Source organism: Mauremys mutica, chromosome 3 (assembly GCF_020497125.1).
Source record: "Mauremys mutica isolate MM-2020 ecotype Southern chromosome 3, ASM2049712v1, whole genome shotgun sequence".
In the NCBI taxonomy this organism is placed as follows: Eukaryota; Metazoa; Chordata; order Testudines; family Geoemydidae; genus Mauremys; species Mauremys mutica.
In genome coordinates this window covers 90771589-90788796 of record NC_059074.1, presented here as the reverse complement: position 1 = coordinate 90788796, position 17208 = coordinate 90771589, and the positions used below count along the sequence as shown (strand labels likewise).

Here is a 17208-nt window from a genome sequence, read left to right as displayed (position 1 = left end):
TCAATATCCAGCTTAAAAGCCTGCAATAAAGACGCTCAGTTTAGTTTCCATAGCTAGACAATTCTACCCTAACAAATGTGAAGACCACTAAGCAAAACGCACTGCAGATATCTAGAACCTGCTACTTCAGATATGGTTTCCTCACAAGTAGTCAATACAGTTTGATGCTGGTTTGTTCTTCCTATGGAGTGATGACTGCAGAGAAGTAGTATTGTAACTTAGTGCACCACATAACAACATTGCTTTTTCATCTTATTGATCTGGTAGAGACAACATGCAGGTAATTATTTCTGTTGTTTTGCAATTCCACACCTTTCTAGTGGTACCAATCACTCCTCTCCTTGTTCCCAATTTTTGATTGAAAACAACTTTTTTGTGGCTTCTCAAACTGCTGTTTTCTTGTGTATCCATGATTCTAACAATCCCACTAAACAATGCTCAGTCCACCACAGGCTAATCCCTGAAAAACTAGCATGCAGCATTCAGAGAAACCAAGAACAAAAACAAAAGTAATACATTGCTGCAGAGTCTGTCAGAGAAGCTTCACTCTAGGAGACTACCTTTCAACAGTGAAATTCACAGGACACAAGCAGTCCCTCAAATACACAACTTGTGATCACAAAGTGGAAATAGAAACAGAGAGACACAGGGAAACACAAGGCACATTGAAAATCCAGAGAGAAATTACTCTAATGAATGTGACAGAAGAGACTGAAAATGAATAATTATTTCTACTTCACTGTTCAAAATATTAAGAAATATGGAAAAGACACTTCCTCAGATTATTGATAAAATGAAATCTATTAAAAAGTATGAAAGAAAAACTGAGCATTTTGAGAGAAGTGAGAGACAGCCGATAGAGTATTACTGAGCCAGAACCATTAATGTAAGCCTTTCTGCGTTCACTATAATTTTAAAAACAGCACCATTTACTTCTTAGAGTTCTATGCCTATTTCCACCTTGAGGATTACCCCGACTTCCCTTACAGAAATAAGACACAGTTATCCTGATAATTGGTGGTGATTCATTGTTTTTTAATCTAGAGAATACTGATTCTCAAATAATTCCATCACAAAAAGACAACACTCTCTATACAGACTTGCACACGGGCACAATCCCCATAAAACAAAACTGAAAGATACATAGGCATTAAAGTACAACATATGTTATCTAAGTCAGTCTACCTGGCATGTATTTCTGTGGTCAAAGCTAAGTGATTCTTCTATAGGGTCTATGGGAGCCATTTTCTCCTTTACAATTACAGACTATTTCTATTGATGTTAATGGGAATAGTGGTGCACACCATGGAAAAGTTGTGGATAAGCACTCTAACTTTCGGAGATTCAACTAAGCCTAACTGTTAGCATCATGATGCTGTAATGTGGAAAGCACCTGATAAGTGAGATCTCTATTTTGAAAGAAAAATAATCATTCATTGGCAAAAATACTATAGTTCATGCCATGGTTATCTGTGTATCTTTGAGAATGCCGAAGGCGATATTGTTCTGAGAGCCTGACTTGAATTCTTATCTTGAAACAATCATACATTATTTTTCTTTGGTGTGTCATTTTCCTTTAAAGAATCATGTATGTGCTATTTTCTTTTTCTCTGTCAGTTTTGTCTTACTCCACTGTCATACGGTAGAGAAATCTCCTGATAAGTACAGATCACTGTTTTCTAGAAATAAAAATAAACCCCCAAACCCATAGCTGTACAAAATCCCCACTAAATCAACCATGACTAGATTCCAATTTTTTTTATTTGCAATTAAAAAATGTCAAATACAAGGGGGGAAAAGTAGGCATTTCTCAGAGTGCTGATGATCTCAGCCCATCACATGCTGCCTGTCAATATCCATGCACAAGTATTGCCAGTCACATAAAGGAAGCACACAGTAACCATTGACATTTTAGCAAGTCTGATGCTGCAGCTGTAATGTCGGGCAGGAAGTTTTCTAATGCTGCTTTTGTTTAGTTACTTTCAGTCAGATATATAGCTGGCCTAACTGAAGATAATGGCAAAACTCCCATAGGTTTCAGTGAGGTCAGGATTTTACTCAGACTGAACAATTATCACTTTGGGATAGGTAAAGAGTACCACTCTCAAAAACTGTACATAAGTACTTGGTTTTCTATAATTATCAAAAGCAACGCAATTACATTAGTAATGGTAAAAACCATTACTGCTCGTAGTATAGTTTTTTTTCCCTTGCCACTAAATATTTATCAAAATACAACAAACTGATGCAAGGAGAAAAGGTGTGACTCACATCCCAGTGGGACAAGGCGGCTATTGTGATTGCAAGCCACCTTTCTGCCCTTCAGCTCACGGGCTGCTCCAGGGATCGGAGAGGCCCTTGGCATAACTTAAACCGGCTCTCAGGACTTTTAGGGCAGCCTGGGGAGGCAGCTCTAACTTAAAGCTGCAGCACTGCCTGGAGTCTCAGTAGGGCTGCATGCTACAGCCCTGTCCTTGGCGTGCTCTGCCCACGCCCCACTCCACCCCCAGCTAGCCCTTTACCAGGACTTGTGAAGGGCTCCTCGGAGGGCAGCTTTATGGCTGTCTCCTACTGAGCCTCCTTGCTTGGTGAATCCTCCCCTAGCCAAAAATGGGGGCCCGTTATGTCACTCCTGTCCTTTTACCTGGTGTAAAAGGGTGGGAGTGGATGGGAGGATCTCACCCAAAAGGTCTTTGGGGCAAAAACCTGTCTCCTAGTATGTGCTTATACAGGGCCTAGCACAATAGACTATGATGTCTATTGGGGTTTCTAGGTGCTACAGTAACACATATTAATAATAAATACTACTAATACTTATTTACTGAAGTTACCTATGCATCAAGGGAAAGCATCCTAGGGCCAGATCCTCCGCTGTGGTAAACCACTGTAGCTCCACTGAAATAAACAGAGTTACACCAATTTACACCAGCTAAGTATCTGGCCTCTATGTTAAGGAAGGAAATATTCAGAACATCCCATTCTTTATATTTGCTCATTTTCTCTCTAGCTAGCCACGAAGAATGACAGCACTGCACATTCTGTCATTTCAAGCCATGGAGAATGAGCAGTCTAACCCATACTGTGACACTCAAGCAAAAAAGAACCAAACACCAATGAAAAACAAATAAACAAAAGAAACACACACTGTCCTACACACACAGATACACCAGCGGAGGCTGAATAAGTCACTAGAGCTATGCCAATATACATCTACTGGGGGTCTGGCTCTGATTTTAAAATCTCCCTTAAAAACAGATAATCAGTTTGTTAGATGAAGAATCATCAACACATGCACCACTTTTATTTTGTAAAAATTCTATTACCTCACCTAGATCATTAGGTTGAACAATATTTCCTATTTAACTTTAAAATAGTACCACTGTAGTTTGATTTCAACCTCTATTTGCTGTATTACTGGAATCAGTACCAAAAATGCATTTCGGACAAGTGATGGTCACCTGCATTAGGTGTGGAAAAGCTAAGGACCCAGTTGTTTCCCCTAGATTTGCACACATTCTCCCTCTCCTGCATTGCCATGGGGTGCTAAGGCCCTCACTTGGGTTCTTCTCTTCCCCATGGAGGGCTCTCCACTGGTCTGTGGATCTCTGCACAGGGACAAATAGGCTGGGGAGAGAGGGGGATTTGCATGGTACTTCTGCTGGCCCTGTCATGCTAAGGCTGGAAAGATAATACACTGCTAGAGGCTGTATTACTTTTCTTTGGCCTCTTCTCCATTGCTGGGAACCCACCTCCCCCACAGTAGGGATCTTGGGGGTAGTTGCTAGAAGCAGAAGCCTTGACAATTATGGATTCACACTACAGAGACCCAGGCTGGCACAGAGCATCCACACTGAGGGTCCTACCTCCTCCCCTGTCAATATATACTAGGATCTGCATGGATCCCAAGGGATCTGTGAAGTTTGTGAAAACAGCCCGCGCGCTGTTTGACAGGGCAATCCCATCACCCAACAGAACAAGTTGGGAGAAATCTTTGAGAACACTCTTTTTCCTCTTCAGCTTCCTACCACAGGTCTTCCTACAGACTATCACTTCAGAATTATGAGGTAAAATCAGTTGTCTTGCATAACCCTACTGGATAAAACCACACCACCTTTTTCTTTACGAGTCTGATCCAGTTCTCATTGAAGTCAATGGAAGGACTCCACTTGACTGCAGTGATCAGGCCCTACAAGAAAAGCTAGATGTGAGCAAAGAGCTAGGCCCTAATCGCCTAATTGCCAAAATTGGGATAATAGTTATTTATTTCACTCACAGGTATTTTGTAAGTATGAGGCTTAAATGTTTATAAACATTTTAAAGATGAAAAGCTTAATTATTATCATAGCACTGGCATCCAGAAATGTGACAGGAATATAAAGGGATCACGCTTTAATGGCTCACAGAAAAGCAAAAAAAGAAAGGAAGAAAAATAAATGTCTCTATAAAAAGACTGAAAAACTCTTAACCCACCAATTGACAGAATATTTGTAAGTTTCTGCCCTGAAGATGCATTTACTGTATAATTGTTGTTACAAGATCATGCTGATAATAATGCAGATAAAGGAGGAGGAAATTGCCATTTGTGTTATTGCTTGGCAGAAAATGTGTCATTACAATAAATGGGAAATTGTGAAATAAATCTAAGCCCTTATCAGCTGCCACAGCTTTCTCTTCCCTTGTTTCATATAATCTTTTATGGTCCTTTTTCTAGATGAGAGGGTAAAGTACTTTGCTTTGCATTGAGCAAAGTTACTACCAGTAGCACCACAAGTAGTCTTTATACCACTAGAATCTTGTCAACAGAAGCCAATGAAATAATAAGAAGAAAAGAGGCAAGTAGGCTGTTTCCCATGTAAGATAAACATATTGCACTTCCAAGCCTGCACAAAAAAATATGATCTGCATAGGGGCTCTACTGTGGGTCTTGTGTACTACCTGCAACTGGGTTCTGCAAAACTGGATGCTGCTGAGTCTTTGATTTAATGAAAACGTAGGGAGGCAATTCAATTCACTGCAGGGACCGCTTTGTTCTTTCATTATGATTCTTTTTTAATGAGAAAGACGATTGCAAAGATAAACTCTATTCCTCTGAATTTTTACACTAATTATATACAAAGCACCATTCTGGCAGAGCGGGACTTATCTCCTTCAGGCAATACAGTTATCATCTTGTAACCACACTTCAAATCTCCCGTATGAACACTAAAGCTACGTGCAGGGAATGTGCATTGCACTATACTTGCTAGCAGCTTGAATTGATGAATATTTAAATATTTCCATAAATCGCAGGCAAAGACTGATGCTGGATAAAATGGGAGGCAACCCTGGCCTTGCATTTAGCTTACAGCAATAGAATCAGAGGTGCATTATTTTAGCAAAACCATTAACTATCCTCAATAGGGTGGGAAAGGATGGTCTGTGCTGTAAACAACAGCACTTGAAATGTTTATGTAGCAGAAGAAAAAGAGATGGAGCCATATACTAACTCTATAAAGGACAGTTATCCTTTAATTGCCAAGGAGACATACTGTGTGGAGTTGTACTATATTTGTGATTGAGCCTCCACCTCTGATAAACAAACAGTTTATTGTAGGATACAGTAGGGCAGTCTTGCAAAGCTAGTGAACCACTTTATCCTCAAATGGAATCAGAGAGAGCCACAAAATCATCTCAGCACAATTTTCTATTCTGTTCGTGTCCTTATACTGTACCCATCAATGGGGTACCCAGGTTTTTTCCACACATGCCTTAGGTGACAAGCATCTGGCTTGTAGCATTTTCAAAAGTGTGGCCTCTTTGACCTGCAAAATCTGTGACTACCTGCCTGAGACCATAAATCCTGTAGTTAGTGGCACAAGCGTTCGGACTGCACCCACAATGTGAACTGCAGGCTCAGTCTAACCACTGAGGATGTGTGTCCTCAACCAGGTTCTCACTGAGGATTTGTGACCTCAGTTAGGCAGTCACGGAATCAAGTATTGAGATTTTCCCCACAATTCAAAGGCTGGCACATTTTACAGGTTGGCTGAAAACCTGGGCCTATCTGATCATGTTTGCACCAGGATGTAGCACCGTCATCACAAGTTGAGCTAGCATCAGGACAAAAACATGACAGCACAGTGTTATGCCAGGATTATATTTTGGTTCTCTGCAACTCCATCAGATACATTAGAATCTCCCCCTTCCTCCTAACTTACATCAATAGATGGCAGAGGCAAGTGGGAGGGTGTCTTAGTCCTTCCTCCCACTCCTCTTCTTTTCCTGACTGCTGAGATGGAAGGATGGACCTTGGTAGTGCCTCTCCACTTGTTCAGCTCTTTCCTACAGCCTCCCTTGCATCAGACAGTGCTCCTTTCAGCTGCATCCTACTCACCCTGACAGAGATCAAGTGAAACAAGAGCTCTGTTCTCCATGTGACCTATATGCAGGACCTCACAGAAAAAGCGTCACTGATGCAGGGAAAACACCAGCATGGTCAGATCTCGGCTCTATTTCTTGGGGATCAACATGGGTATTTGAGCATTTGTACCATTATTGCATGGCACACAGCATTCAGACATACTTAACTGTTCATACTTAACTGCTGCCACCAGAATCAAAGAGGAGGAGTCCTTTCAATATTTACTACTATCTGTGTCACATGATGTTTGTTACACCAATGATTTACTCAAATAATATGATGCAACAGGATGGAAATGCTATGGTGTGCCGCCATCTCTAGGATCAAAAGAAAAAAACACTTTTTTAAAAAAAAAGATAGGATGCAGGCCATGGATTTAGACAGCAGGTGTGTGTAAGCTAAGACTCAGGGGCAGGGCTGGCTTACTGTTTTTGCCGCCCCACGCAGCACGATGAATTGCCGCCGCGGATGGCGGGGGAAGTCCGTGTGCTATTAGGGCAGCATGCGCGTTTCCACGGCGGTGGCAATTCAGCGGCAGCTTCTGTCTTCAGCTGGAAGACAGAAGCTGCACTGCTGCAGACAGCTGAACATAGAAGCTGCCACCGAATTGCCGCCGCTGCAGAAACGCGCGTGCCGCCCTAATGGCGCACGGACTGCCCCCGCTGTCTGCGGCGGCAATTCGGTGTGCTGCTTGGGGGCAAAAACACACGGACTGCAGCCCCTTGCAGATTGCTGCCCCAAGCACCTGCTTGGGAAGCTGGTGCCTGGAGCCGGCCCTGCTCGGGGGACACCACCTTCAAATCAAAGTGATAAAAAGAAGGTAGGTAAAGCAGCTCAAAATCATCAACACCTAGGCCTAATGTCTAGGGCCAGTATTCATCTCTGTAAGTGCATATTTATAATCTACTAAATCTGCTAGCAAAGCAAAAGGCACCTGATGAAAACTGACTCGAGCCCTAAGATGTTTGGTCCCTCGTATGGGTGAAAAGGATGCAGAGGCCTATGTAGTCCTAGTTTGTGTATCTTGGTAGAATAAAGGCAGTTGACAAATGACAAGCCCTCAGGGTAAAAGAAAACTCCCAACTGAGAGGAGGCAAAAATAAAAGACACTCAAAAAACCAACCAGTCAAAATAAAACAGGAGAAAGGTCAGGGCTAATGTTTTTACCCGCTCCTCTCACATATGGTGTGGAATAAATCTTGTTCCATTGAAATCACATCAGCTTCAGTCTATGGCTGAAGAAAATAAATAAAAGATATCTTTCCATTTATGGGAAGGGAAATTTTCTACGGTAATTAGAAAAGTATCTCAAAGGAATAGAATCTGCAAGTCCTTTACAAATTATACATACAGGAATCATTTCATCTACCACTGAACTGCAGCCACTGCTTGAGGGGAACAGAATTTTTTTTATACAACACACAGCAACATTATCCAACAACTTAAGGTGGGAAATGAAAAAAAAAAGTACCTTATTCAATTGAAACTACAGGGAAAATTTAAGCAGGCACAATGTAATTATCCAAACTGGATTGGATAGGAAACTGGATCTATTATTACTATTGTTTAGATTGCAGAAGTGCTTACAGCATTCCAGACAGACAAAGACAGTTCTTGTCCCCCCAAAAGAGTATAAACTAAAATGACAACTCTGACTCCTGGCAAAATGATCCATGGAACTTTAAACTACAAGTTGTCCGGAATCAGAATTGCAGTTTTATTTCTCATCCACTAACTGAATTTTATCTGAATAAGATCAGGGATCTTCAACTTACAGCCAAAGAGACTGCCAACTGGCAGACTGGATAAATGTATCCCATACAATTTGGCATTCATGGTTGAAAGACTAGTGAAGTTAAAGGAAGTGCACTATCCACTGACAGCTACAAAGTAACACACAGTAGGGGGAACATGAAATATTGTTATGAGAATTCCAAATGCTAAAATGTCATTTTGGTGCTGACCCCAAGTGGTAATGCATGCATAGGCTGTTTATTTTTCAAAATAAAGGGCTAGACTGTGATTTTAAGCACATAGCCCTGCACTGGGGTAGGTGAAAGGGACCCTCTGCAGTGGGAGCTCCAGAAAGAATCCTGGGCCTCGAGGGCAGTGCTTGGTGCCATGGGAGCTCTGCTGACCTTTAAAAAGTCTGCAACATGTTCTGCTGGCCTGTGTGAGATCTGGGTCATGGCTCCACCCTCCCCTCCCCCTCAGGGAGGTCAGTACTGTTACTCTCACAGGTAGAGTGGTTTGGAGAACCAAAACTCCATTTTGTAACAACTTTTGAGGTTTCACAATTCGTTTGCCTTCTGCACTGGAATCAAATCAATACCTTTTGAATATTTTGTGCAAAATCGACGTGCATTGAAACCAGGGCTGGCTCTAGGTTTTTTGCCTCCCCAAGCAAAAACAAACAAACAAACAAACAAACAAACAAAGCCTTCACTGGAATGCCGCCCCTGGAACTGTGCCGCCTCAAGCACATGCTTGGTTTGCTGGGGCCTAAAGCCAGTCCTGATTGAAACGTTCGTTTCCCAACTGAAAACCAGACTTCTTCAATTTGGATCTCTTCAATTTGGATCTCCCTTCAGAAGTGACTAGAAAGTCCTGGACTGAAGAAACCTTCCCATTGAAAACTTTAGCCAAATCAACATGCGTCCGCAAAATATTTTGGCTTTGACAAAAACAGCCTATTTAAACAAAACCACATTTTATTGAAAATGTTCCTGCATGTCCCAGCCACATTATTATGTGTGACCCAAACACAGAGGTGCCAACTGTGGGGAAAGCTCCTTGGGTATCTAGTGGGGTAGCCTATGCGATCTGAGCTATCGGATCTGGCCCTTAATTAATGAAAAGATCAATGCAGTATTACTACTAGAATGAAATCGACCAACAGAAGACATAAGTTGTTTTGACTGTTCACCAAAGGGCAGATGTGCAGTACAGTGAAATAGAGCAAATCCTGCAAAGGTCGTCTTTTCATTCAAACACACTGTTTGTTCAAGTGGAAGAACCCATTTGAGTAGCTGGTAAATTAGGAATGCACATATTAAGATACTGAGGTCATAGGTCTAATCCAAGAAGGAAATTGATGCAAAATAAATCTTCCAATAACATGTGGCACGACTTCAGCTGCTAATAGTCTCACAGGAGGTTATAACTCATCTTTCATGGCACAGGTCAAATCTGGTTATATGCCAAATCTTATAACATACTTGGTGGCTTTTAGAAAGGATTAATTTTTGCCTATAAGCTGCTGATGCTTCCACCACAATGTTGACTGCTGACAATTAACACCTCTTGGGCCACTATGCAACAGCAGCAACTTCCTAGAGAGATTTCCTAAGGATTGACATGCCCAGAGATCAACATTCAGCAGTTCTGAACATTTTTAATAGATACCAGGTTTTAGAACACTCCAAAACTTTCCAACTCACAATCTAGACCTAAATGAGTGTATATGAAACAGGAAGAAAGGAGCAAGGAGAATGTTCACATGGGAATAATCAGGCAGAAGGGATACAGATTTTTCTTTCACACAACACTACTGTATTGGTTATTTATTAAAATAGTCCTTTCTAATGAAAGTTGCTTTTTCCTTTCATCCAGAAAGTATATAATTTTTAATGTGTTGTGGAAAAAAGGATCAGTTAATACACACAGAAATGTCATTAGATGCTTTTGGAAATTTTACACTTTAGCCATTCAAGAGCCTAAGTTCCATTTTTAGGAGCCCAAATGCTCATTTAAAAAAAGGATTTAGGCTGAAAATAGCTTTGGGCTCCTAAATCATTTAGGTGTTGCAATACTAAACACAGCAGTGCCTAATACCTTTAAAAAAATCTGGGCCTAAGTTGAATTGAATGAAAGGCAATGGAACTTAGGCTCTTGAGTGACTTAGATGCTTTTAATAAACAAGATTTGAGTGCTTTGGAAAATTTTGTCCATAGTGACTAGATCAGAGGTCCCCAACCTGTAGGGTGCGCCCCCCTAGAGGGGCATGGAGGAATGTTTGGTAGGGCACGGCTGGGGCCCAGGCCAGCCCCATGGGGGGGTAGGGAGGGAGTGCCACCCAGCTCTGCTCCTGGCCCTGGCCCCCGGGGCACCAGCAGCCAGCTCCAGCCCCCAGGGGAGGCTCCGCTTCTGCCCCCACCTCCAGCTATGGCCCTAACCTTGGCCACCTTACCTCTGTCTGTGTCCCTATCTCCCAGAGCTGTGGCCCCGCTCCTGGCTCTGGCTCCAGGGAGCAGGGCTGAGGGGGGGAGGTAAAAAGTTTGGGGACCACTGGACTACATTCTACAAAATAGCTTACAGAAGCTACCTCCCTTGCAAAGAATGGTACTTACCTTGTCTGACAGCTAGTGTAGTGGTGTAGACCAAAAACAGGAGGATGTAATTGAGGAAGCTCTGAAAAACAGGAGTGTTGGCATGGAAATCCTCTGACAAATACTTGCTGGTCAGGCCAATACCACAGATAAGAAGGGACAAAACCTGGCCAAGAGCCACAGACAGCAAGAGCTCCCTAAAAGAAACAAGAGAAAACACAGAACATAAAACACTCAACCTCTCAGCCAACAAGGAAATTCTTATCCTCCTCTGAGGAGCATAAATCCAAATGAAAGTGTTAAAACATGGGAAGAAACATGATGGCCTTGATCTCTAATGTACCTGGTAGGAGTTGTCCAATAAGTATTACCATCTCTTTCCTCAGCATTTACTGAAATACTTCCCAAACACTTCCCTGCCCCACAGGGTGACTGGGCTGAAAAACACCCTGTGGGAGAAGTCAACACTCCGGTGTTGAAAAACAAAACGAAAGCCAAACCTCCGGGTTCGCAGCAAACTGCCCTCCATTGCATTGAGAATTGCGGGGTTCTTTTGAACTACCACCTACACCAACCATGTCACTCCAGGATTGGAGGCGGCAGTCGCTTTTCGAATGTAAAGATCTGGAACCGGGAGACTCCAGACCTTGAAAAGATCAGCCTTAGACACTGTTGCTTAAGAAGGTTCTGATGAACACCGTTCCATAAGATTCTTTCCCTCGTGTGATGTCTTTCTTTATTTTCCTACTATTCTTTTCCACTCTATCTACCCTCCCTTATTCATGGGATTCTTGTAATGATTATATTACTCATGCTCGACGTCACCTGAGTTAACAGATCCAGACTAACACGGCTACCTCTCTGATACTTCCCAAACACACTGGCTTTTGTTCATGTATTATAAAAACCTCTGATTATGAAAAGAACAACAGTGAAATGTCACGCACACCACACAAGGGAAAGATTTGGTGGATATGGGCCCATTTAGCCTTAAGACTTCTTCACCCCTTTCCCCCGTTTGCTTGTGTGTGTCTCAAAGGAGAGACCCAGGAGTATAAATTCACATTTTCAATACAATGAAAGTGTATAGCTGTCCCAGTATTTCGTATGTGTCTCTCTGTATACACGACCAAATAGAGAAAAAAAAACATGCGATTTTGTCATGTTTCTAGATCTACATTTTTATAAAATAAAATGTATGAATGTACTGTCTTCCTTCATTTGTTCTCTCATCTCATTTCCATTTTGCTTTCATTTCTTTCCTTCTACTGTGTATCTTTTCTTTAATCTTTTTCACCATCTTGTTTCTCTCCTCCACTCTTTAGTGCAGAGGTGGGCAAACTACGGCCCACGGGCCACTTCCGGCCCATGGGACTGTCCTGCAGGTCCCCCGAGCTCCTGGCCCGGGAGGCTGGCTCCCGGCCCCTCCCCTGTTGTCCCCCCTCCCCCCTCAGCCTCAGCTTGCTCTCTCTGTCGCCGGCGCAATGCTCTGGATGGCGGGGCTGTGAGCTCCTGGGGCAGCACAGCTGCAGAATCCAGCCTGACCCAGTCTCTGTGCTGCATGGTGGTGGCAGAGGTGGCATGGCCCATCTCCAGCTGGGCGGCGCGGCTGTACCACTACCAGCTACCAGTGCTCCGGACAGTGCAGAAAGGCGGCAGCGAGTGGGGGGCAGGGGGGTTGGATAGAGGGCAGGGGAGTTCGGGGTGGTGGTCAGGGAGCAGGGGTGTGGATAGAGGTCAGGGCAGTCGGGGGAGGAATAGGGGGTTGAATGGGGGCAGAGGAAGGAGGGGGTTTGGATGGAGTGGCAGGGGGCAGTCAGGGGCAGGGGTTCTGGGGGCAGTCAGGGGACAGGGAGAAGGGATGGTTGGATGGGGCAGGGGTTCCAGAGGGGCCATCAGGAATGAAAGGAGGGGTTGGATGGGGGTGGCGGGGGTCTGGGGACTGTCAGGGGACAGGGAGCGGGGTTTGTGTGAATGGGGCAGGGGTTCTGGGGGGGCCATCAGGGAACAGAGGGGGTTGGATGGGGCAGGAGTCCCGGGGAGGTGGGGGTTGGGCCACGACACCCTCCCCTAACCAGCCCTCTATACAATTTACGAAACCCAATGTGGCTCTCAGGCCAAAAAGTTTGCCCGCCCCTGCTTTAGTGGATTTTTTCTCTTTGAAAACTTTCTTTTCATCACTCCTTTTACTCCAAGAAACTTCCTTATCTGAACTGGCCTCTTGCTTCAGTTTATCTTTCCGTTCCTCATCCCCACCCCCCACCATTTGACTTTTTCTTCCTCCATGTTCCTCCTTTCTTCTGCCTCTCCAATACCCTGCTCTCTTTCCCTGCCCCCACCCCCCATATTCTCCCTCAGCATCCTCATCATTTTCTCCTTCCTGCCCATCCAGTCCTGGTTCGTTGTTATCTCTTTACACCACAGTTCACTTCAACCCAGATAAAGAACATTCAAGTGTTACTTGCTCGTGCTTCCAGCTTTGTTACAAGATAATCTACACGTGCAACATAGACATCATTTTTTGAAAAATTTACCCTCGAGATGACTTTACTGAAAACATACCCAGACACTATTTTGTCTCTATGGTTGTGCCGATGCCAAGTCTATTCCATGTCTGTGTCCTGCTTCAGGGGAGCGGAGGACACAGGGAAGGCAGTATGTCAGTGTGGAACACTGTTCAGGTAGGATGAAAATCTTTTTTATACACAACCATCTCCAAATATTAAAAATCTTTCAATGTTGCTTCTCTCTTCCTGCCATATCTCCCTCAAAGTGGCTGAATATTTGGCAGCTGTGAAGATCTAGGCTACAAATACCCCTTTCTTAGTAACCTCGGGTGTCAGATTTGTTTCCCCCTTTCTCAAGCAATCCTCCTCCTACTGTGTCCTGGTGCCAGCCATGGTATGAAACAACCAAACAGGCCCAGGGAAGCACAAGTATAGCACCTTCTCCCCCTTTCCCCTGCTAACCTCCCCCTCCCAAACCACCCCCCCCAACAACAAAAAAACCCAAAACCAAAATAAGCAGTCTGACAGAGAGAGAACAATCTTCACTGTGCTAGATACTGCATGCTTACAGGAGGTTTTTGGATTAGTGGAATCTAAGATCTTGTTGTGCCGTTGCACTCCATATGCTTTATGAAAATATGCTTATGAATGTGAATACAATGCAACTGGAATATGCTTTATGTAAGGTATCATTACAAAGCTTATAATCTACTAGGTGTGTTCATCCTGTTTGTTTGCATGTATTATTTCTATGTCCGGAGTTAGAAGAATAAGATATAAACTTGTATCACTGATGTAAACATATTAAGTGGAGGCCATTAAGGGTGCTCCAGAAACAATCAGTCGTAAATGGCCTTAGTTACTTGAAAGCCTTCCTGTGTATATGTGGGCCTGCCCATGGGGAATGGAGACTAGGGGTCTTACAGTGACATGTGACCATGTCACCTGATAATGAAATCCATCTTAAATCTAGTACTTTTTCATTTAGAAGGATGAGTGGGGACTCAGAGAGACAAAGGATTCTCGCCTTGTGCCAAAGCTATAAAAGGGGGTGAAGCAGGACAAAGGGGGCTGCCAGTCATGAGAAAACCCCTTCTTACCACCTGAGATATCTGCTGGAACTAACAAGGACTGTAGCAGGGAAAGGATTGGGCACAGACTAGGAAGGCATCTAGTCTGTAAAAGAAGTTATTGGAACATCTCTGAGGATGAGATATTTCCCGTAATCAGTTTCTTAATGTATTAGGCTTAGACTTGCGTGCTTTGTTTTATTTTGCTTTGTGACTTACTTTGTTCTGTCTGTTATTACTTGAAACCACTTTTTATACTTAATAAAATCACTTCTGTTTATTAATAAACCCAAAGTAAGTGATTAATACCGGGGGGGAGCAAACAGCTGTGCATATCTCTCTATCAGTGTTACAGAGGGTGGACAATTTATGAATTTACCCTGTATAAGCTTTATACAGAGTAAAACGGATTTATTTGGGGTTTGGATCCCATTGGGAACTGGGGTGTCTGGGTGCTGGAGCAGTAACCTGCTGAGCTGTTTTTGGTTAAAGTCTGTAGCTTTGGGGGCATGGCCCAGACCCTGAGTCTGTGTTGCAGCAGACTAGCATGTCTGGCTCAACAAGGCAGGGTTCTGGAGTCCCAAGCTGGTGGGGAAAACGGGCTCAGAGGTAATTTCAGCACGTCAGGTGACAGTCCCAAGGGGGTCTCTGTGACCAAACCTGTCACACATGTAACCACTCCTTCCACCCTTACATCGGTCACTGAGATACAAAACATGCCTCTGTGAAATAAAGATTCCAACTGGGATGGTTTCACAGGATGGCTGGGCCTTGTGATTAAAAACAGATCCAGCTCCCCTGTTCTAGAGCAGGTGCTCACAGTTGAGCCAGTTAAGGGGACAGGGCTGCATCTGGACTATAGCAGTCAGAGAGGGCTCATTGAAGACAGAGCTACAAGGAACTGTGCAGTAAAGATGCAGGGAGAGAAGAAGGGACTGGGGCTGGTTAAGAAGACCCAGATGGAAGGTGTGTTTATCCTTTGGAGAAGGCAGGCCGGGCTTTGCATCTTCTCCAGCTGCTTACACAGCAGAAAGAGACAGTTTCTTGTGGGCTTTCCCCAGTTTAAGACTGGGTTGAAGATTTTTTTGTTAAGGTTTTTTTATTATTAATACAAAACTCCAGACCCAAGAATGGTTGCAAGTGGATGAGCAGGCAGTTCCATTTAAGGAACCCTGAAGAAGGGGAAACTGAGGCAGACACCGTAGAGGCACTCCTGGCCATGAGAGAGTCCTTGGGTGGTGGCCACCATGTTAAAGATGGCAACAGAAGAGACTAACATTAGTGCTAAAGGAACCACATATCTATAATTCTTGCCACGGCTGCCCATTGATGAGATACTGTAAAATTTGAAGTCTCACCGAAATTTAGGCAGATCCATCTCCTAGACACTTGTAGTCCTTTTTTATCCATTTAGATGCGGCTTCAATTACTGTTTTTTTTCTCTAAAATGGAGGTTCATGCAGTAGCATCCTCTCACTACTCTATGCTAGTGGCCTTTATAGGTGGTGCTTGAATTCAAGTCTGCATGCATATATACTTGATTGATTTCACACAGGCTGTAGAATGGTTGCTTGCCTTCTCTAACCTTGACATATTCCATATATGACCATCAGCAAACACCACATAGATACATAACACATCTACAATAGAACTATTGTGGAGGCAAGTGCCTCAGTTTTTATTCTCATACTCAGAAAAGTGGACACACTAATTTTATCACTCATGGAAGGAGGTTAGCAATAGTGGCTTTTGCTCCACATGGTGGGCCACTGCTGGACACCACTAATTTTGGCAGATCCTTCTTTTAGTGTGAGGCATGATGATGTGGCCCTCATGAGCAGCGTGTGCATAAACTCAGACCTTCGTTTTCTACCTCTCCAATCTGTGTCCCCTTGGACTGACAGGCTATCCCAAATCGCACATAGAAAGTAACTGGTTAATTTGGCAGGGCTTTATGTCAGCATCATTGCCATCCACAGGATAAGCTTCAGTTCTGCCAACAGTCATTTCTGTCTATGTAGAACTAAGTGAAATATTTTCCAACAGCTGGTTCATTAACATTTCATCCTGCATGATACCGAATTCACAAGTGAGAATTCTTCTCTTAAGACACCTCTACAACTGCCTACAGTCCTATTTATAGGATGTCCTCTACTTCTGAATGTAACGTTTGGTAACAATATTAATGGCTACTTAGCAGTTCTGCTGATGTTTTCAGTGCAACTGCACATTCTGTGTTGGTCTTTGTAGCTACAGATGGGTCAGTGTTCAGTTAATTCTTTGTCCTCAGCCCCTAGGTGATGCAGTAGAATAGCTTTTCATCTCTGCTAAGTATTCAACTCTTGCATTTGCTATTAATAGGGATGCCAACGCTCCAGGATTGGCCAGGAGTCTCCAGGAATTACAGATTAATCTTTAATTAAAGATTGTCATGTGATGAAATCTCCAGAAATACATCTAACCAAAATTGGCAACCCTTGCTATTAAACATCCTTAAATCAACTCTTACTATTGCCTCCACCGCATAGCTGGAATTCCCATTGGAGACAGAAAAGCAGTTACAAGTGCAATGGAATTAGAGAGGGGCAAGAATCAAGACTCCTCCTCTGAAAGTACACAAACGTTGGGAACAGTTTGGATGTGGATCAGAATATTATCTCTAAACAGAATTTACCTTTTGAATATAACCAATGTAAATAAAACCCGCGTACCTAGAGTCACTGAATCCCTTAAAGCACTTTAACAAAAAAGTCTGTTATAATTAGTGCTATAGAGCAACAGGAAGTTCTTATCTAACCTAGGAAATGAAGACTAAAATCATATATATCATGCACTCAGAAACAACATGGTCAAGCCCTACTGTTTTTGCTTCCCTCTCCCCTGGCATATTCCACCTCCAAAGT

At 43.3% G+C, this 17208-nt stretch overlaps 1 protein-coding gene across 1 annotated transcript in view; it reads right to left on the bottom strand.

Moving 5' to 3' along the window:
• Nucleotides 1-17208, bottom strand: part of SLC35F1 (solute carrier family 35 member F1) — a 373073-nt gene that overhangs the window by 135230 nt on the left and 220635 nt on the right. The window contains exon 2 of the mRNA XM_045009629.1: nt 10750-10925. Coding sequence (XP_044865564.1) covers nt 10750-10925 — 176 coding nt within the window. The remainder of the gene's footprint in view (nt 1-10749; nt 10926-17208) is intronic.